Below are 23,444 nucleotides of genomic sequence, written 5' to 3'. Positions count from 1 at the left end.
CAACACACTTTGGTCCTCAAAATTTCTCCATAATGCAAATTTTCTAAATTGTCGTAATTAGATCTGACTAAATACTGATCTGTCGCTTACGTAAAAGATATATAACAGCAATAATAATTAAAATATTATATTATTTTTTATATCAATAATACGTTAATATTTGGATATCAATTAAATAAGATTATAGGACTTATACGATAATTTAAAAAATTCGAGACAGAAATTATAATTAAGTAAAATTTAAAGACCAAAGTGTCACATCTCGTAGTTTGAGGAGCAAAAGTACATTTTAGCTGATTAGAAAAAAAAAAAAAAAATACTAAATCTGCAAACCAAAAAAGGTTGTAGAATTACAACCTTTGATTCAAAGGTTGTAATCCCACCCCGTTAGGGTCGAAAAAAACCCCTTATGAGTTTTAGTAAATATAAAAAATGTGAGCAATAAAAACAGTGAAAAATTATCAACTGTTGGATGATAGGGTTGGAAAGATTATAGCCAGAAAAGAATGTAGGCTAACATTGTTCATTATAAAATAAAGGGAAAACTGCTACTTCCCGAACCCCCAATTTGGCATAAGATTACTTTTTCTCCGTAAGGTGATGTTCTCATTGTAAGCAAAATTTTGGTGAAAATGAAAACAAAATCGGAAAATATAATTGTATCTTAATTATATTTTCCTCAAACCAAACGTGCCCGCCGTCGAGCTACTATCTATAAACATATATGAATTTGGATTTGGTGAGACCCGTCTTCCTTTAATCCTGTGTTCCCTCTCCCATTTTCAACTGTAAAAAATTGTTGCATGCACTATTTCTATAATATATATCACATGAATCAATCTAAGTTTTTAATAATAAATGTATTAAAATTAAGATATTTTTTTGCATTTCGCCCCTTAATAATTTTCTTTTTAGAAATAGACCCATGAAATTTATATTTGCAAAATTGGTCTTATTTCTGCCACGTTAGCGCCACGCGAGCGCCATGTTGGTGGTTGTGGGTAAGTTGAATACGGTGAATTATTCATCGCCTGCAATACGTTAAATAGTTCACCGTGTCTAAACACTTTACCATGTCTAAACATGGTGAACGATTCTCCATGCTTGAACATGATAAATCTATATATATATGAATTTGGAGTTGGCGAGACAGGTGCCACTCTTCCTTCAGCCCTATCTCTTCTCTCCTATTCTCATTTATGAGAAATTATTGCATGCACCATTTCTATAATATATATCACATGAATCGATTTAATTTTTTAATAATAAATATAGTAAAATTGAAGAGATTTTTTTGCATTTAGCTCCCTAAACAAATTATTTTTACAAATAGACCCATGAAATTATTTATCATGTTCTACACGATAAATGGTTCACCGTGTCTAAATACTTTACCTATATTATGTTGATGTTGCATTTGGTGTTTTACATAAGGTAGTAGTTGTATTGAACACGATGAATAGTTCATTATGTGTCTAAATACAATGAACGATTTTTCGTGCTTAGACACAGTAAATATGTACATATATGAATTTGGAGTTTGGTAAGACATGTGACACTCTCCCTTTCATCCGGTCTCCTCTCTCCCATTCTCAACTATGATAAATTATTGCATGCATCATTTCTATAATATATTTTACATGAATCAGTTTAATTTTTTAATAATAAATATAATAAAATTTAAAGAGTTTTTTTTTATTTAGCCCCTAATTTTTTTTTGAAAAATACTACTTATACAACCCAATCAGGGTGCACAAGTTACACACCACCCATTTAATGAATGGGAGTGAATTACTAGTCACATAAATAGGTGGGAGTGAACTACTAATCACATCAAGTGACTAATAAAAACATCCCACCCATAAATAGATGGGATGTAGGATATACACCCCAATTGGGATGTATATGTAGCGTTGTTCAATTTTTTTAACAAATAAGCCTATGAAATTTATTGTTGCAAAATCGGCTCTATTTCTGTCATGTGAGCACAACTCTTGCATCATGCTAATGGTGATGTGTAAGTTGAATACGGTGAACTATTTAGCGTATTCAAAGTTTCAAACACGGTAAATAATTTGCCGTGTTTAGTTTACAGATATTATATTGATATTGTATTTGATGTTTACATAGGGTGGTAGTTGCACTGAACACGGTGAACAATTCTCCAAATCTAAATACGATGAATGGTTCGCCGTGTTTGGAGACGATAAATTTATACATATATGAATTTAGAGTTGGTGATACAGATAGCACTCTCCTTTCAATCCTGTCTCCTCTCTCCCATTCTCAACTATGAGAAACTATCGCATGCACCACTTCAATAATATATATCATATGAATTGGTTTAATTTTTTAATAATAAATATAGTAAAATTAAAAGGGTTTTCTTGGCGTTTAGCCTCTTAATAAATATTTTTAAGACCCATAAAATTTGTAGTTGCAAAATTATTTCTATCTCTGCCAAGTAAGTGCAACATGATCGCCATGCTGGTGGTGGTGGGTAAGTTGAATACGGTAAACTATTCGCCATGTTCAAACACGGTAAATAGTTCACCGTGTCTAAACACTTTACTAATATTACGTTGATGTTGTGTTTGATGTTTTAAGCAAGATGCTAGTTGCATTGAACACGATAAATGGTTTACCGTATCTAAATACAATGCATGATTTCCTGTAAATCGTTGACCATTCTAAACTGCTATTATATTAAGTTGGACTTAGTGGGTTGGGGTGGGAGTTGAGGTGAGGCTGGTCTGGGGCCCAGCACCCTCTTTTCTTCACCATCTTCATTTCTTTGATCAAACTATTTTATCTATATCTAAATAGAGTTAAAATTTATTTTAATTTAATTATTAATTATTTATATTGTAAAGAGTTTGTGAGCATTATGTTAAATTTAAAAGATTGGTAATCACACTCTCCTTTTGTAGAAGGTATTTAAATGCCAAAATTTTCAACTAATCAAACAATTGAACAAGTGAATAGAAATGAAAAACTATTTTTCAATATTTTTTCTTACCAACAAAACATACATATATGGAAAACCTTTTTTTTTTCGTTGAACAAAACTACATAAATTAGAAAATACCTTTTCCACACTTTTTTTTCAGAAAATATTTTTCTACTATTTTCCAACCAATCAAACAGGCTCTACATTAAAATATGTATTTATAAAATAGCCTTCAAAACCATTAAGTTTGATAGAATTTTTAAATAAAATTATTAAAAAAAAATTAATTCTATAGTATCAAACTTAAGAAAATATTAATAAAAAAATTATTCTTTATAATGAACAGAAGACTACTAAATAAATTTTTTCATACGTTTTTAATTACAAGTTTTCAATCAATTGACTGAAATACTACTAACTAGCCGCGAAGCGCGGGTGCTACGCTAGTTTATGTCATGCCCCGGCCCCTTTTGGAAAGTTAATTTTGAGAAATCACTTCAATTTGAAAACAGAGTTTGCGGAAAAGCGTATAATTTTTTTTTTTTTTTTAAACCTTGCCGGAGACACGCACAGACCCGCCACATGTAGGGCTGTAAACGAGCCGAACTCCAGTGAGCTGGAGCCAGCTCGAGCTCGGCACGTTGTCTTCAAGGTTGGCTCGTGTTCGGCTCCAGCTCGTGACGAGCTCGAAAACTCTGGCTCGTGATCGGCTCAAAACTTAATCGAGCCGGCTCATGTTATCGCTGCAGAGGGTGTGCGAATGGCGATCTAGGGTTGTGAGAGACAGAGAGAAAAAGAGAGGTGGCTCATGGTTGTGCCTGTGCGAGACTGAGAGANGATAGAGAAAGAGAGAGGCGGCTGTGGCACTAGCGTGCGGTGCTTGTGCTGTTGTGCCCTACTACCCTTGTGCGAGTCTAAAAGAGAGAGAAAGAGAGACTCATGTGTTGTAATGCTCTGTGCGGCTGCAGTGAAAAAAATTAGGTAAAAGCTAATTAGGGTTAAGAGTTAGCTGGACATAGGAATAAAAAGAGTGAAATTTATTTCATGGGCCTATGGGCCATGAGTGAAAATAAAAAATTCTAAATATAAATGGCCTTTTTTATAAATAAGCTGAAATTTTTTTTAAAAGTTGAGCTAAAAATTAAAATTAATAACCTGTATTATATATTTATAATACAAATATAATTTTATATATATATAATATATAAAATGATATTAATATAAAATAAATATAATCGAGCTATTATCCAGCCGAACACGAGCGAGCTTACCCTAGCTCGTGTTCGGCTCATTTATTAACCGAGCTGAAAAATTCAGCTCATGTTCGGCTCGTTTACTANTTTCAAGCCGAACACGAGCTGGCTCGCAAACAGCGAGCTGGATTGCCACCCCTAGCCACACGCACAAGGCATCCTCTTCTTTGTCCATGCGGATAGAGTCTCTCATGTATATGTACGGCGTAAGTGTACAGATACATAACCGCAAGCGATCGGAATAAAGAGGAACTAATATACAACAACTAATAAATTCAAGGGTGAAAATCATAATCCAGAATCAACTAAACCACTACCAAAGGAAAAACTCAAATATAAGTAATCACAAACTACAATCATATAATTTCCCACAATATCCACATAATGAAATAAGAGTAATCTAAGGCTAGAAATCGAGATTCACAGCATGAACTATCAAGGTGCTAACTAACCACATTCTCACACCGCGCTCCGACCCACACTGTCAGCAACACCTGTAAAAATAGTGGGGTGAGAAATATATAAATATATTTTTCGGTTGGGGCAACCAGCCGGCGAGGACGCACTCACTGGCAAACAAGAAAGCGTAAAACAGATAAGAGCATAAATGAAATAGTCAACTACAGTAGCATTACAGATAGATAAGTAAATATTCTAAACCAGAATACAAAATAATACCGCTACTGTAACATTAATCAAGATACTAATCATGAGATAGCCAATCAACCACCGTAGTAAGTAAGATCAATGAATGACTGTCATGAATAAACATACAAGTGATACCGCTACTATAAACAAAGTCATATTCCAACATAAATGGAACACTAATTACAGAAGCGAGATAATGAACAACAAATATCATAACTCACTAAATGATGGATGTTGCTATTGTAAGCTAGACAGCTATCAGATATCATACATAACTCAAATAGAGATACTATGCATCAATTGGACGTGTAAGTAGTCCAAAGTATACCCAATCACTGTGGCCAGCCATAAAGACTCGGTCTAAACTCGCCCACTAGGTCTCGAGGACCACAAATCAAATATCACTTCGGAGGGACACATCAACCCGCACCCAAAATCGCTAACTCTATCTAAGCGCGGTGTATATCAAGTTTGGGGGTGAGAACTCAAAGTGACGAACTCTATCTATGAAACATTACCTCCCACTGGGCTGATAACTAAAGAACTTTGGGTTAGAAACTCTGTCTTAGACTCCTTCAGTGCTATATAAGCTATAGTTATATGTGTATACCAAAGCTCCAATAATCTAGACTCAACAGTCAAATCACTGCCCCTAGGCATTAGTAGGAGCCAAGAGGTAATCTCAAGCGATGTCAACGACAACACTAAAAACCAAACTCTCTGGGTGAACTAGCATGCTACACTACACAAGTATACAAGAAAGATAAAAATAATGTAAGTGACAGGGGTGTGCATGCTAAGGACCCAATCGTGACAGAATACGTCATCCGACCCCTAGGTCAAATCTGAGGGAGTAGACGTCGATCAGCGAAGTCAATCTCATATAAGATAAATCAACCGACTAACAATGATCACAACTCATGAAAGAGTAAATACCAATCTATCAGATCCAATCATACACAGGTGGATATTCTACTAGATCATCACCTACTCTATAAATCACACACGAGCTATATAGTAGAGAGAGCTCAATCAAAGGACCATGAATCAACACAATAAACGACATAGCAAGCAACAGGCATGTAGAGTGGAAGCATGTACATATATGATGTCAAGAGAATTTATCATACTCAACCAATATATAGAATAGATTAGGCAGAAGGAAAACTAAGATACAACTTTACCGACTTCGAAATAGAGCAGCCACCTCACCAAGTATCCGAGTTCTCGACTCGATCGATGTATCTAACCGTCACATCGATTCGAGCACTTCTGAGGTTAGCCGAGGCACAGGCTTATAGATTCCGACCAGGTGAATGCCGTGCTCACTGTCCGGAGTACAAAAAAGAGCCAAGGAGTGCGCAGGAGCAAACCGAAGATTAGCGAGGAATGCGCACCAGGGGCGACAGGGCTGAAAACGACGATTTGGGCTTCGCCAACAAAAAAACATGAGAGCACGATGATCAGCACTCCTCAGGGGTCACCATGGTCACTTTCGGAGGTGTTGGAGTGTCCCCGGATCGCCGAAACATTGAAAGGAACGCAGAAAAAGCCCTAACTAAGCTTGCTGGGAGCAAATAGTCTTCAGCCGGCCGCAGGTGGGTCGACAGCACACGCGTCGGCGGCAGAGGGGTGCGGCCGACGGGGAAAGGCCGGCGCATGCACTAGCCGGCGGTGAAAGGCGGCGGTGGCTACGCGGGACCAACCCGAGGTCAACTCGGGCTTGGCTCGGGTTCACCGGCCTTCTCTAAAGCAGGCGGCGGTCGAAAAGGCCGCGAGCGGCGAAGGGGACTCCTGGGACCGAGAGGAGGGGGTAGGCGACGGCAGACGGCGACGACAGTGGCGGCGCGGTGCAGCTTGGCCACCCGTGCCTTAGATCTCACTAGGGATGTCGCAAGGGCCGTGGCGGCGCTTGGCGGGGGTTGCAGCCGTTGGGGAGGCTTCGCCGGAGGTTGAGGACGACACTGGAGGGGAGGCCCGAGGTGAGGGTGTGCCTTGCCTTGCCCTCGGCAGAGAATGAGAGGAGATGGTGGTGGTGGTGGAGGAGAGGAGGAAGAAGATGAAGATGGTGGCGGTTGGATCAGTCGAAGCTCAGTCGCCAGCGGTCGGGAAATGAGCGGCCCACGCAGAAGGAGAGGTAGCGGCTAGCTCAGGTTTGGAGGAGACAGATGTTAGGGTTAGGGATTTTGGAGGAGACCCTAAATCCAACCTAAACAACAAGGTGTCAAATTGCAAAAAACACCCCTCAAACCTCCAAATTTACAAACAAGCCCTCCACAGCACGTGTAAAACACGCGTACGCACCTCCACGTGCAATTTGGTATATAAAATATAGGGACTTCTGTGAAAATTTCGTTTCGCCAATTTCGACCCCTTCCCGGTAATCACGCTTTTCAAAAGATCCGTTCGTCAGATTTGCAAATGGATAGTACCAATATTTCCGGCACGGCCATATCATCAAACCTATGATTTTATTTCGCCAGAATCGATTTCGCGACACAACCATCTCCCTCTATCTCCACAAATATAGACGCGCGCGCGCGCGCACACACACACACACACACACACACACACATATATATATATATATATATATATATATATATAGCTAGGCTACTATACTATCGGTAGCACGGAGTGCTCCGTGCTACCAAGTTGTTTTCGATGATACAGCTTCCAAATCGACGATTGATTCCGTTAGACTTGATCTACACTATTAAAAGTATTTAGAAACTAAATTTCATATATATATATATATATATATATATATATATGAATTAGGCTAGAATACTATTAATAGTAAAACACTTTTTTTGCTATCAAATTTTTAACCCTTGGATAAAAAATTGTAGGGTCAGGATGATATTAGTCAGTTAGAGTTGAGTGATCCCCCTAGGGTTGAGTGGTCCCTACTGGGTTATAGTATTTAATCCAATGGTTAAAAATAATGAAAAGAGTTGATCCATAGGCTAAAAAACTAATAGCAACAATAAAATTTTGCTACTAAACTGGTAGCAACAATAAAATTTTACTACTAATAGTAGCCCAGTCCAACACTCTCTCTCTCTCTCTCTCTCTCTCTCTCTATATATATATATATATAAGTTATATATATATAAATGAAATTAAATTCAAATTCAAATTGAAATTCAAATTTTAAAATCTCAGATATTACAGCTTAACACTAATCAAAACATTCACACGAATCCTCAGGAAAAATACCATCCAACTAAATAATTCCACAACAGGATAATACAAAATTTCCAGGAAAATTAATTAAGAAGTATTTGTCAAATATACACTGCTAAACATAGATCAGCTTTCCTAGTTTCCTTTGCTAGAATTACAAGCGAATAGGTAAGTCAGCAGCAATGACCCTTCGCAGACTGACCTGCAACTCTTTCAAGTCAAAATTTTATATGCTCATCCAAGAGCAAATGATACACGATAATACATTATAGAATTAAAATTAATTAATTTATAATATTGTCTAGGTTAGGCAGCAGCTTGAGCAACGGCAGAAACCTTGTGTTTTTTCTTTTTCCTCTTCTCATTGATCTCTCTCCGATCGGTACGCTTCGACTGTTGCATGCGAATTTCCATAAGTGTTGCCTTAGCATCTCGGAAAAGTGCATCCGACTTCATGGACATGAGTTCCTACAAGATCAAATATAAACACAATGATTATAACTTGATCAGCTCAGCTTTAGAAGCCGTATTATTAGTACAAGAGAAACTGACAAAATCATTTACCTTCAGATGATCCATTGCTGCAAGGTTGAAACCAACCGTGTCTTTACATTCCTGGAGAAGACAAACTTCCATTATAACTTGAACATTAAAGAGGCGAAAAAAAAAAAAGGTAATACAACTCTGGGAATTTTGCATACATACGCATTACCATACATGTATTTGCGTGCATAACCTTTAAATTATGATTTAAGCCTACACTCCTAGAGTAGCCCGGATTCACAAAGATACTCTCAAACGTTGGGTTGCACTCACACCCATAGGAAGGGCGGACATTTTTGTATATCCTCCTCTTATCGAGAGCTTTAGCACAAGCTTTCAAGTAGAAGGGATGTTTCCAAAGGTGCAGGCGCAACTATAAATTGTGAGTGTAATACATGCAAATATGTGCTATTTTCTCACGAGTACTTATACCATGAAGGCTATACAACAAATACGTGTATTTTGAGGGGTATATATGCATAAAATCCCTTCGTTTTTAACTTCTTCATACGAATCTTCTCAAAACGGACTAATAATTCTAACCGTAAACTATGCCTAAATTTGCAGCATGAAGTACTTTCTTTGACAATAATTAACAAGAACTTGCAAGAACAGAATCTAGCTGATAGAAATGCTGAGATATTGAAGTATTCCCAAAACACAGGGTTCATCAGACCAGTTTCTTACATAAACTAATCAAATTGAGAGCGACATCATTTTAATGCTAGAGCAGATGATTCATTGGAGAAAATCAGCTTGCTACTTATACAACACAATCAATTCATTTGTAAATTAGGATTCATACAAGTAATTAATTACCTTAACTCTTTCATGAAGAATATCCTTCAATGACGTTAACATGGGCCTTGCAGCCACTGTAGTCGTCAACTGGTTATGATGTGTTTGAAGCAGCACAGTACAAACCCTACAAACAAGCTCAACCTGCACACAGTCGTATGAAACGTCACTAAAGATGCAGCAACTTTATTATCATTATAGCATTAGTACGACTGCATTGAAACAACATACTGAAAAGTTGGAAGGCCTATTCATGCAATTGTTTCGAACTAAAGTTCTTATAGTAAAAATTGTCTGCATGCCGCTGAGATACCACATAGTGGTCATATAGTAGCCAATACGCATTGCAACCATGGAAGATAAAATATATTATGGCAAGTGGACAATAAATGTATGAATATTTGTTAAACAAATTAAGCATATCGAATAATAATAACCAAGCTTCTGAGTAGCCAATCACAAATATGTCATGCTAAATCTTTTTCTAATAAAACGCACGATAAAGGTTGTTTATGCACTCATTAAGTGTCGCCTACAGCATATCCATATAATATCTACACAAGGTGGTCAAGCAACAGCAGATACATCTAGAGGCACATATGAGGATGCATGGACCAGCTTTTTAGACAACTCTCTACTTAGGAACTACATCCCTCTAGAAAAATATCAGGACGGTTAGAAGTTTGGTGATTCATAACAAAACAAATTGGGTTGTGGCCTAGTAGTTGGGTTCCTTCTACAGTGCTTCCTAGGAATTGAAGGGTGATCATTATAGTATTCTCATAACTTTCTGTACTTTTTTGCTCATAATTGATGTCACACTTGTAAAACGACATCAGAGGGTATTGCTATGTTGTCTACCGACCTGCAATGTGATTCAAAAAAGAAATACAAGATAAATGTCTTATTCATACATGATGGACCAAAAGAAAGTTGAAGAGCATAAATATGTGCATTACCTTGTCAGGAATGAGGGCCCATTCTCTCAAGTAAGACATTAGCTTTAAAGCATCTGAAAATGGCAGCGACTGCAAAATAAAATTCTTCAATTATTTGAATGTTCACATATGTCAATCCAAAGTAACAAGAAGTTAAAAAGCTTCCATCTGGCTAAAGCAATACAATCATATTAGTAAGCATATTGCTGCATCTTTGACCAACAACAGCAAAACGATAGAAGTAAAATATGCAAATTTTCTGACTACTCACCCAATTATTCAGAATAGGTCTTAAGGTTGTTTTGTATCATAGAGCTAAAAGTCATGGTACATTTAGCTCCTGCAGAGGACTATTAGAGCAAAGAAACATTTTCTGCAACGCCCCACTTTCCAGAGACTAGAGTCATCTATTCTAAGACTACTCTAGTCTTAGCACGCTTAACTCTTTTAACCTTTTGGGCCTAGCTACTGCCAAAAATGCTATAGCCGGATTAAGAGATTTTTTTAGCCCTATTATATCTCACATATAGGACTACTCCAAATCTTGGGGTGTCACATTTTGCGGCAATCATATTTAAATAAGAAAAAGACTCTAATATCGAGACTCTTGCATTAACTTACTGATAGAAATTGAAATGTTTTGCAATTTATGGTTTAATACTTTGGCCCTTTTGGGAATTGTAGTAGTTTGAACATAATTATAAGCAAAACTTCAAACACGAAAGCTTTCGTGCAAGTGCACCTTTTGGTGACAGAACGGAGAAATTTCTTTGTAACCAACAGATCACGGTCTGCATTAAGTAGTTTTTCATTCCAATTTCCGAAATAAAAGAACCATTAAAAAGAAGAGAAATCTTACTCATGCTAAATACAACTACAACGCACCCTAAAACGGGGAGCATTACTCCAAAAGAAATTCATTAACAGCATATCATTACACAAAAAGGTAATAGAAAGCAATGAATAAAACAGTTGAGACAGATACAAACCAGCAGCATCTGCTCCACATCATTGGCGGGGACATTTGAAAGTGCATGGAGAACAAAATCAGAAGGTGGATGCCCTCGCATTAAAACATTCGGCTGGAACTCTGTTTCTTGTCCATGGCTTTGGTCCTCCTGAAATTAGGAAAAGTAAAAGAATCACAGTAAGAATCCCAAAATGTAATAATTTCACAGATTCTGAAGATTATCTCTCCGCAAATATCCGTTAGTTTTTATGTTACCAGAAAATTTCATGTTCAACCCACTCTCTTGTTTAAATTCCTTATTGAATAATATATTTGAGCACAAATAAGAGATGAAGCAGAAAAGAAGATATTCATGCCACTTGTACCTTGTATTGATTAATTCGTTTTATCTCTTCTTCAGCAGTGTCTAATGCATCAATTATAACATCAGCTGCAGTTAGAGACTCTTGAGTCTTCTTTCCTGGAACCCCAACAGATCCTTCCTCAGGAACCACTTCTTTCGGTGCATATCTATTATCAGCTGAGTTATCTAAATCAGAATCAAACATCTCCTCTAATCTTTTCCCCCTTTCTTCCTGTAGTTCCCAGAAAATTCCACAAGACCACTTATTAAACATGCAAAATAGAAATGCAGTGAATAGCATAAATTAAATGCGCACTAGATTTTGCTCCTGGCTACTGAACTTAACACAACATCTCATTCAGGTCATTTCAATTTGCCGCATTTTACGCAGTAAACATCAATTTATGTTTCACATCGCTTTCATAACAGAGGGATGGAATGGAATCACACCTAATCTCCACGAGATTTTGTGGCAACATGTGATAGACAATTCAGTTACCATATACTCTCAAGGCTATTAAGAATCAACCACTATGTCATCTCTTACAGATGTGGCAGCAGCATCAGCCACTGTGCCATCCTTAGTTAGGGTAATTAAATGAAATTGGCAAACGGACCCAACTGAAATGGATGTTGTATTTCAGCACAGCAATACAACAGCATAGCAATAGCTTAAGTGAAATTACATGGTAAGTGTTCTAATTTACACTAAAATTAGCAGCTGAACAGAAAAAAATAATAATAATAATAATTGAAATTGTATAGAGCTAGCCTAAAATTCAGGTCATTTGGAAATGGCTACCCGACTTCTAAAATTTTTTATTTTACTACCTGAGCTTTCAAATAGTTTGATTTGTCTTATTAAGAGCAATTGCTTGTACCTCGTCCATCCAGATATTTGTACACCATATCTTTATTTTTTTTAACTGCATCTCACTTTGTTAATTAAATCACTAATTTTTTAACTAAAAAAACCATAAAACCATTAGATAATAAAGATCAATAACCAAATAAAATGATGACCAATAAATGTGCAGTATATAAATGTACAAATGCACAAGGTGCATGCAATAGTTTTCCAGAGCTAATAAACAGCTAAAATCAAATAAAACAAAAGATTAGGCAATAAAACAAAATTCTTAAAGGTTTGGTAGCTGTTCCCAACCAGCCTAACAGGTTAGTTACATACATTGCTGCCAAAAAAAATTAAGCAAATAATACCTCAATAAAAAGAGGTTCTTCGGTGCGATCCCAACGTCGAATTGAACGATCGTGTGATCCTGTAACAATAAAATCACCGCGATTACTAACCGCAAGGCATGAAACTTCATCATGATGCCCCTCAAGAGTTAACAATAACTCAAATTTGTCCGCATCCCAATATTTCACAAGACGATCTTTCCCCACACTAAACATATAATGCGTATTTTTGACAAATTTCACATCCATAACACTGCAAAAATAAGTGAGAAATCTCCAATAAGTTCTACATTAAGGCAGATACTCAAGAATAGCCTGAATTAGTTTAAATTGATAATATCAAAGGACCTGTCTGCATGGGCAAAAATAGATCGACGAATATCGCCAAAATCCAAACCCCAGATCCTCAGATTTTTATCTGCAGAACCAGTAACTAGTAGATCTCCATCTGATGAAAAATCCATACAGAAAACCGGAAGCTTGTGGCCATAAAGGTGTTGAAAGTATTTTAGCGTGTCGACAAAGAAGACCTGCAAAATTACTTGCATATCTCAGCATGTTGGAACATATGAATTGCCAAGTTAAGAATTACTGACTATGATTCTAACTACACAACAATCAGGTCATCCGAATGCTAAGCAGGATATCATTTAATTTTTGCACCTCATTATAAGGCACTAGATGAGTGAAAATTTTAAAACTAAAGAGACTTCAACTGGGGGGGCGTTTGGTTCGGCATAAAACGAACTGAAAAATTATTTTTGGTATGAAAAATGCTTTTTCATTTGTTTGGTTCGATGTAAAATAACTTTCCCGTAAAAGTAATTTTACGGATTTAGGGAAAAATTTTTCAGTTTCCACCATTTTTCGGCGGAAAATGAAAACTCTCTGGAAGAGAGTCACTTACCCTCTCTTTCTCCTTATAGTAATAAACTATTATATATATTTTATTTATAAATATATATATATATATATATATTTATATATTATATATTGAGTTGAGCTAGAATGCTATCAGTAGCAAACGGGCTCCGTTGTTACCCATTTGTTTTCGATGATGGAGCCTCCAAATCGATTATCGGCATCATTGAACATGATCCATACCCCTTGAAGCATCTAGAAACCAAATTTCATGTTTTTTCGATATTGTTCTCTTGTCCATCAAGTAGACACAAAATTGAACGGCTGAAAATGAATATCCTTTAAAAAGTGATGATAGGAGTCTTGTAATCAAGATCAATAGTATAGAACTTGTTCTGAATAGTTTAAAAAATTTTTTAACCAAAATACAATTGATTTGGATATCTTTACGCCATTAAACGAGAAAACATCTCATATTGACTATTAAAATTACAAATTTTGAAACCCTTTGATAATTAAGCGAACGATGTCGAAAAGATTTAAAATTTGGTTTCTAGATACTTCAAGTGGTATGAATCATGTTCAACCGTGCCAATCATCAATTTGGAGGGTCTATCTCAGAAAACAAATGGGTGGCACCGGAGCCCGTTTGCTATTGATAGCATTCCAGCTCACCTCATTATATATTATATTACATATGTGTTATATATTATATATTATATTATATTACATAATTTTGAATATATTTAAATTATAAATATAGATGATGATGATAATAATAATAATAGATACAGATATAAATTTTAATTATAATATGTATAATATGATAGTTATTTATATAAATAATACATAATATATAACAGAAGAAAGATATATAAAATTATTTTTCATTCAAACTTTTCCTTTCAACCAAACAAGTATGGCTGGAAAACTATTTTTCTTTTTCTATAAACCAAATGTTAAAGAGCGTAAAATTTTTTTCCACAGAAAACTCTTTTCCACCGAGAATTATTTTCCATAGTTTTACGTTGAACCAAACAGACCCTAAATTCATGAATTTTCAAAAGTGTTCCTGTAAAACGTAACAAAATATAGAAAAAAAAAAATCTGCAATCAAATTGGGTAGAATTGTTTTCAACAGTATTAGAGAGGAAATAATGAGCCTATTTTTTATACCATGCAACTTAGCAGATCAATCCAATGTACCAAAAAGATAGCACTAAAACTAGGTACCCGTATATGGACACAGACACGGGACATGACATGACTCAGACACAACAACTCGGCAAGTTACAACAAAATTAGGACATGGACATGGTAAGGGGACAATGTTTCAATATAATTTTACACTTATTTTATCACACATATAATCATCATATTCATGAAAATACTATTATATTTTGTCGTGAGAGAAAATATTAACAAAAAGGAACTGAATTATTTTTAAAAACTAGCAAATATGCGCATTTTATTTAAAAGAAGGGATGAAATTAACTTAGGCAAAACAAAATTTATAATGGAATTAGTCAAAAGCAAATTAAAATAATCATGCAAAGCTTAGAGAAAAAAGAAGAGGAGGAACCTTTTAAATCACATGTTCAAAAGAATAGTTTACTAAAGTAAGCATTAGGATTAAGTAAGATATTATGCTGATCTTGATTTATTTGATATGAAAAATCAGAAAAAGATAATAAGGGATCTACTAAAATTGATCTTAATTATAAACAAATCTTGACTGTCCATAACTATCCATACACCAGGGATTTAATATTTTGATGATTGGTAGTTTCCTAGATTACCTCTTAGATTGTTTTATGAGAAGCGAATTAAGGTTGTAATTTTTGCTTTCCCCATGGAATCACATACTTGATACTCCGCAATGCATATGTGTCGGGATGTGTGTGTTCGCACGTCGTATACATCGAACACACATCCGATAGGGATACCGCTTCCTCAGCTGTGTCCAGGTTACCAAGCATTTAAATAAAACAAACACTTCAAAAAGATGGTAACAAAAATAACTTCCAACATGAGTGTTACTTTCACTGTATTTAGGGACCAATGCTTCAGAAAGAGACAGAAAGACAGATACACTCAAAGTGTGTTACACAGTACCCATAGGCTCCATCTATCTTCCCTTCTCATTTCTCTTCTCTATACTTCCTCTTTGCTGGTACCTGTCTCTCCTCTCCTTTACCTCCCAGCTGACTTTTGCTTCCATTTCTCTTTCTCCACATTCCTCAACATTCTTTTCCTACCTTATTTATCCATTGTTTTTCCTTAAATAACAATCATTTAAAAATATCACAACCTAGTTTCTCTAAGCTAACGCACTTAATATGACTTATTTCTTCTTTCAAATGAGATTAGCCTACACACTCCATAATATTCCATTAATATACTTCTGCAGTAAATCTTCAAACCTCAATGTAGGGGAGAGAATATCAATTTCAGCTATAAGCAAGTGTAGGAAATGAACAACTAATCAACCTACATAAATTATAGCTGGCTTCAATCACAAAGAATTACCTAGACCAAGAAATTAGCAACAAAAGTAGCGTTGATTTAAGTTTGTCTATTTTGTAGTCTTCCATACCTCCAGTAGATGCAATATTCCCACAAAAAATATCTTAAATATCAATAACAACTGTTCTAACCAGTAGGACAACACCACCTCGTGATCAGAGAAACCACAAGTTGAAGCAGCTACTAAAGAGCAATGGTGACAAAAATGTTCCAACAAAAAGCCTTGCTAATGAAATAAAAATGAGCGTCTTTAAAGATTACGGCAGAGTAACAGCGGCCAAAAGGCTAACAGATAAGCATCACAGCAAAATCTCTTGCTTAAGTAATAATCACTTAAGCATATTAATATGTTTTTGGACAAGCAGCAGCATAAAGCTGCCAGAAACAATTTTGGAGACACAATCTATAAATGAACACATCAATAGAAACTGTCCACATAATGAGTATCCAAAATGCTAATATTAGGGTAAATTGCATCAACGGCCTCTGAACTCTACAAAAGTTTCATTTCAGACATCAACCATTAACAATTTGAATCCTTGAAGTTGAAAAATGCCATTAACAATTTGAATCCTTGAAAAATGAATTGTGTATTTATTTTTCTAACCCTTTCCATCAGATTAAATAAGTCGGAGAAAGCATCAAATTGGTCATGCACGTATGCTTGGCAGCCATGCTCAATCTAATTCCACCCTGAAATAAATTAATGATCCATAAACGAAAATTCTTTTCTTTATGAGGTTCAACGGAACTCACTTGTGAGATAATGGACTTGAGTCACTTGACGACCAAGTAAATATCAAGAGTAACCTACATAGTAGCTATGTTGCCTTTTTTGTTAGTTCCACTAACGCAGTTCCCTAGCAAAGATCAGAGTGAAACACTTTTAATGTTCAAGGAGTTGAATACTTAAGTTTAAAGCCTATGGCAAACATATAACTTTTTGGCACAGAATTAAGGGGCCACTATTGCGATCCTTATTATTTTCTAATAATCAATAAATATAAACTAAAATTGGCATTACCAAGATGCTTGAAATTCCAAATTCTTGAGAACTAACCTTGACTGTGCAATCCAATAAAGCAACAGCAATGTACTTTCCATTTGGACTGATGGAGACAACAAGGACATCATCATTCATTTTCAAAGTCCTAACATTTGCCACACTTAATTTTTTGGAGCCCTGCAGCCATTAAGAACACCACTTAAATTTCTCCATATAACTACAAACAGTTAGATGCAGCAGTATAAAGCAAGTTAATAATAAAAAAAAGGCCCTTCTAAATAGAAATGAAGTTCACTATTGACATTATGTCAGTGCAATAAATTAGGCAAGGCGACTCTGACCATGGGACACAAGACCACACTATATTGCCAATCTCACAACAATTTTATGTAGGGAATACTCAATAGGTGCCTACAATCCAGACTTCATTTTCTTTGGCAAAGATGCGTCCTCCATGGGAAGAAGGGGGAAAAGAAAAGTCATACAAGAAGCCCAGATTCAAGCAATCAATAGAACGCAGGCTACGATTAGCATCAACCATTACTACATATATAAATCTTATATAATTAATTAATTATGGTTCCTAAGCAAAATAAGCACAAAAATTGTTGAGAAGGTAGACCAAAATCAAGTCATATGGATATGTCGAGATACAAATAATGAACAATTTCAGTAAGTGCCAAGGCTGAAAAGACTAAAAACTAGTAGCGATGATTCAGGCAACAATTAAGTGCTACTAAGTTCGTTACCAAAAGCTATCTCTAGGTAGAAAAGCTAATCTAACTTTAAGAAGAATCACTATGTATGCCACACATGGAGTGAGGCTGGTTCAGTTTAGAACAATGGACCACTGGCATAAACACAACAATAAAGTAATTTATCTAGGAATGGGGGACCAATTAGGAAACGAAGAATCTCACACTATCAGGTGTTTGCAATATCTGATATTCCCAGAACTTGACATCTTTATCCGCACTCCCAGTGACGAAGCCGCGCCCACTTATAGATCCATTCAAATCCGGAATGGGTACAATTGACCGTATTGGACCAGCATGAGCTTCAACCACCTCTGTCAAGCTCCCACTCCCAATGTCAATAATTTCTAACTTTCCACTCTTTGTTCCCACAAGAGCATACCGATTTCCTGGAACAAAGCAACTACACAAGCCATATTCAGAATCAATGGTTCGAAGGCAGGCCCCAGTACTTGGATTCCAGATCTTAACCACATTGTGGCTGGTTGACATTAGAAGGTTACTTTCGGAATTCAGTGCGACACTTCTAATATACGAGCGATGTCCTTGAAGTTCAACAGAATTCATTTTCGAGCTCTTGCTACTATCACTGCTATCGACTAAATGAGTCTCCAACATGTTATTATTTAGTGACAAAGTGAGAACAGCAAGGGCGCCTTTGGGTGGAGAATTGGGACAGAATGCAATCGAGCAAATCTTGTTGCTCGCTGGTAAGTTTCGGAGGAATTTGAAAACATCGGAGACAACAATAGTAGGATGCTGCACTTCCTGGCTGGATAAAGGATCTATTACGCTGCCATTCTCATTTCCTTCAACCACTGATTTTGCTAAAACCTTTTCTTTCTTTCTATGAAGCCTCCTTTTGGATTTGCGCATGGCTTCTGAATCATCTAAAACCCAGTAAATCTCCACAGCTTTCCCAGCTACTTGACATGCTAAGAGGCTTCCGGATTTATCAAATCGGACAGCGGCTACCCTATACTTGCTTTTCCGCTGAATCTCTCCAAATTGCTTCAAGATTTCCCATTTGTCCTGAACCTTATCAGTTGCCTCTGCATTGTGCCTGATTTGGTAAAACCGCAGTTCTGGGTCCGCTGACCCAGAGACCAGAAACCTCTCCTTTGGATCAACATCAAGAGACCAAATCTCAGTGTGGTGCCCGCCGACAATCTGTATACAATGCTGTGTCTCCAGATCCCACACCCTCATAAACTTGTCCTTGGAGCAAGTCACCAGCTTCTTCCCCGAGTCGATGAAAGAAAGATCAGTCACCTGAAACAAACAAAGGGGTATCGATCCAAATCAACTAAAAGTGCATAAAACAAACAAAAGGTGGGATTTTTAAGGGGGTGTGAAAGAGAGAGAGAGAGTGTGTACCTGGTCGCGGTGCCCGCGGAGGCGAAAGATCCCGGCTTCCCCGACGACATCCCAGAGAATGACATCGCAGTCCTTGCTCCCGGAGGCGAGGAGGGAGCCAGCGTGGTTGTATCGGAGGACGGTAACTGCAGACTTGTGGCCATTGAGCGTGGCCTCGCACGTGCCCTTCTCACAGTCCCAGAGGCGTATGCTCCCGTCGGAGTGCCCGCTCGCAATCTGATCACACCAAAAGGAACCAAAGGTTTAGAACACGAAGTGAAGTAGCGGAAAACTAGGGTTTTGGAGGGATCGGGAGGAGGAGGGGGAGGCGGAAGGGGAGAAGGTGATGGTGGGTAGGCCCTTCTTGAGGTCCCAGAGGGCGAATTTGTCGAGGGCGGGAGCGAGGAGGTGGCGCCCCGAGGGGTCGTAGCAGATGTTGGCGTCGCCGGAGGTGATGACGCCGAAGGCTAGGGCGGGCTCGTAGCGCAGGTACGCCTTCACCATCTTCGCGGCGGCGGCGAAGACGAAGGCGGCGGAGAGGCGGTGGCGCAGCCGCGCTGCGGCGGCGGGGGAAGGGGAAGCGGCGGTGGAGCGGGAGAAGGACGAGAGGGAGATTGGGTCGACCTAATTAGGGTTTAAGGGGTTGAGGGTTTGGATTTATTAGGGCTTTTTTGGTAATTGGACTCCTGAAACAAAAAAATATTTTTAAAAATAACCCAGCAAAATTATATTTGCAAAAATGGCATGCTCCTGCCACGCAATCGCCACGTCAGCGCCGCCCGTACGGGGTTGGGGTGGGTTTCACCGTGTCTAACACGGTGAACCATTCACCGTGTTTAGAGCCTGTACGTATTTTTTGCAATATAAATATTGAAAAGAGGAATAGGGAGTAGGAATGTCAATGGGTATAGATATCCGAAATATTATTCGAACTCAAACCCGAATAAATTATATATATGCATAATTTATTTTTATTTATTTATACAATATATAAAATATTTAATAATTTTTATTCCTTGGATCTTTATCCAACGGTATAGATTTTTAAAACCCGCTGGATTCATGTTCGGATTTCGAGTTTTTGGTCGGATATGGATATGGGTAAGAATTTTTAAAATCCGTCGGGTTTGGGTTTTAATTTGATTTCCGGGTTCGGATTTGGATTTTTGAAAAAGGGAAAAAAAATAAATACAAATATGAAACACGGTGAACCATTCACCGTATTTGAACACAGTGAATGGTTCACCGTGTTCAACTTAACACACTTGGCTCCAGCCCTGCCCGCGTGGCGCTGACGTGGCACTTGCATGGCAGGCTCAGGGCCATTTTTGCAAATTAAATTTTAATAGGATTATTTTGAAAATAAAAATTTGTCAGGAGGCTAAATGCAAAAAAAAAGCCCTTATTAGGAAAACTTGGTATAGTGACCCACATGATGGGATTGATAAATATATAATATTTAATATCTAATTTTAAATTTGTTTATCTTTGAGATATGATAAATTATAAATAATTCTTTTTTATTTTAAATATAATGCGAAAAATATATAAAATAACTTTTATTCACTCAATAATTGATTTATCAATAGCTGAGACCAAAAGCTGTAATGTTACAGAAAAGTCAAATCTATAACATCAACAGTGATTTTAGTGTTGCAACAGCAGCAAAGTTGATAGGATTTTACAAACTTTCAAGTTATCAATAAATAGAAGAAGTTCGATAATTGGTGACAGAAGAAAAATAATTTATAGTATTTATAATAATCTTGTTTTTTAACATCTCTTTTTAAAAAAATGATGGTTCGCAATAGATATCAAACCATATATGTTGTCAACAGCAAAGGAAGTAGAAACAACAGTGAATCATAACCATTCTTCCGCTAGGAGTAGGAACAAAGAGTGAAGTATAACTATTTTTTCATCTGCAGGGGCATATTAGTAGTTGAAGCAAAACAGATTAAATTTTCAAAACAGTAGATAAATCAAAGAAAACAAATAAAATAATAAATACAAATTGATCAAAAACTTATGGTAGAAGAAATCAACAAAAAATTTTCAAATATTTACCTCAATAGCTGATTTACTGATTTCTGAGGAAAATAAATGTTTGTATAATTGCCATCCAAAATGCCTCATCATATTTAAACAGTTGAAAAGTATTTAAAAATTTAAAAAAATAAATAAATAATTGAAAGAAAGTACAAAAAAATTTGGAATATATAAGAAAGAGAGTGAAATTGGATCAACATCAAATTTGAGGAAAAAAATATAACAGCATTTGACTATGCATAAAATGCATTAAATCAAGTGCATAAGCAAGGGGAAAAAAAAAAGAAAAGAAAAAGAAGCAAAACCAATGGAAAAGGATTAAACATAACATAGATATGTTGGGTCAATAATTTTTACATTTGTTTGATACATCATTTAAACAAATTATAAAAAAGATCAATGGTTGCAACGGCTGCCTAAATGCCATCTTAGTTGCCATACTATGTGTAACGACTCGACCTGCTAGTAATAATAACTCGTTGGATCAAAATCACTGACCCAAAATGCTTAAGCCTAGTTATTATTAGTAGGGTAGAGTCTTCTTATATACCCAATGACAACCCCACTCCTACCTAAGGTCCTCGTCAGCTCTAAACACGCACACACACACTTAGAGCCCAAGATCACCAAGCGATGTTAGACTTATCTCGCTAGCCCTGTCATCCAGACCCTGGCATAGTCGGTCACCTTGTCATTCAGACTCCGGCAAAACCTGCCATCTTATCTTTCAAACCCTGGCTCAACCGAGACTAGCCACACATTGTCGGCTGGTGATTGGCTCTGGTATCAAATGTAACGATTCGATCCGCTAGCAATAATAACTCGTTGGGCTAAAATCACAGGCCCAAAATGCTTAAGCCCAATTATTATTACTAGGTGTACGACCAGCAAAAACACCATACGTTGTGTCAGGGACTAACACAACCTCCACGCCATCTACACCGGAGGCCGCATTCTGTGGCACTTTGACAAGTTGCAAGAGGCCACATTACAGAGGCGAACAATGCATCCACCATCCAACACAAGAAAATTTGCCGCAACGAAACCCTAGAAGGTAAGAAAGAGGTGAAGCTGTACAAACAGCTCGGCAAAGGCACAACGGAGAAAACGGCAGCCTCACGTCACGCCCATCTTGGCAAAGATCGAGATAACGGCGGAGAGCCATGGTGGAAATGGAGAGGAGAGGGAGAAGGCGGAGCGTCAGATGAAACAGAAATAGAAGGGTCAAATGCCGTCCCCAGATGTAAAGGTCAAATTTAATGGAAAATTGAGATCCGATCATACCCCCATGTATTGCAAAATAGAATTGCGTGGACCACATCACTTAATGTGAAACAAATTTGCGGGACCCACAATGAGTTGCGGGGCCCACAATGCGCAGGATGCGGAGAGCGCTCCCAACCTGATAGGATTCCCAATTCATAGTTTATAAAATACCGGATTGAGTTTGGGCACAATTTCGAGTTTTATTTTCCTACTCATGTTTGGTTTTAGATTTTATAAAGACAGCTTCGAAACTAATTCTTTCATATCTTTATTATTCATAATTTGGCAAGCAGTAAGCCTATACCCAAGTACAATTTTTATTTCCTACATACAAATTTCACGGGCTGATATAGACCACAACATGTAAGATGTGAAAATAGAATTGAGAAAACCTCATTAACTGAGAATGAAGGGAAAAAGAAAAGAAAAAGAAAAACTGCTTCAACCTCTGAAAAAACTAGCGTTTCGTTTTCTCTTCCACCCAGATACGATCGAAACCTCTTTCTCTCCTGAAGATTAGCACTTTGTCGAAACTGACCTCTTACAACTCCGCGCATGAGACCTTTAAAACCAGCAATTTTGCTCAATTCTACACATTAGGCCGAGATTGCTATAATAGATTTTTCATTCATGATATCATTGTCGGAGCCAATCTCCGACTAATAGAATTGACTCATAGTTTATACAAATCCCCACACTTTTTAAAACTATAATTTGGCTTATTCATGGCAAACGGATAAAGTATTTTTCCCAAGATGCCAAGTTGAATAGCAAAAATTGATTCTAATGCTCA

The 23,444-nt window shown here is 36.9% G+C and overlaps 1 protein-coding gene and 1 long non-coding RNA gene across 2 annotated transcripts in view; both read right to left on the bottom strand.

The window, feature by feature from the left end:
- Positions 4,462 to 7,046, bottom strand: LOC109714229. Its single transcript, XR_002217268.1, has 2 exons — positions 6,036 to 7,046; positions 4,462 to 4,697 (listed from the first exon to the last, which is right to left on the bottom strand). It is a non-coding gene; the product is annotated as an uncharacterized LOC109714229 (long non-coding RNA).
- Positions 8,089 to 23,444, bottom strand: part of LOC109714092 (WD repeat-containing protein 3) — a 30,057-nt gene continuing 14,701 nt past the window's right edge. Inside the window, exons 3-13 of the mRNA XM_020238519.1 lie at positions 19,358 to 19,574; positions 18,146 to 19,252; positions 17,280 to 17,402; positions 13,181 to 13,362; positions 12,854 to 13,085; positions 11,655 to 11,864; positions 11,309 to 11,437; positions 10,341 to 10,409; positions 9,403 to 9,525; positions 8,605 to 8,655; positions 8,089 to 8,508 (exon numbers count right to left, since the gene is read on the bottom strand). Of these exons, the coding sequence (XP_020094108.1) occupies positions 8,347 to 8,508; positions 8,605 to 8,655; positions 9,403 to 9,525; positions 10,341 to 10,409; positions 11,309 to 11,437; positions 11,655 to 11,864; positions 12,854 to 13,085; positions 13,181 to 13,362; positions 17,280 to 17,402; positions 18,146 to 19,252; positions 19,358 to 19,574 (2,605 nt within the window). The 3' untranslated portion in view covers positions 8,089 to 8,346. The remainder of the gene's footprint in view (positions 8,509 to 8,604; positions 8,656 to 9,402; positions 9,526 to 10,340; positions 10,410 to 11,308; positions 11,438 to 11,654; positions 11,865 to 12,853; positions 13,086 to 13,180; positions 13,363 to 17,279; positions 17,403 to 18,145; positions 19,253 to 19,357; positions 19,575 to 23,444) is intronic.

Source organism: Ananas comosus, linkage group 8 (genome assembly GCF_001540865.1).
Source record: "Ananas comosus cultivar F153 linkage group 8, ASM154086v1, whole genome shotgun sequence".
NCBI lineage: Eukaryota > Viridiplantae > Streptophyta > Magnoliopsida > Poales > Bromeliaceae > Ananas > Ananas comosus.
The sequence above is the reverse complement of the archived record's forward strand: the minus strand, read 5'-3'. Positions and strand labels throughout refer to the sequence as shown.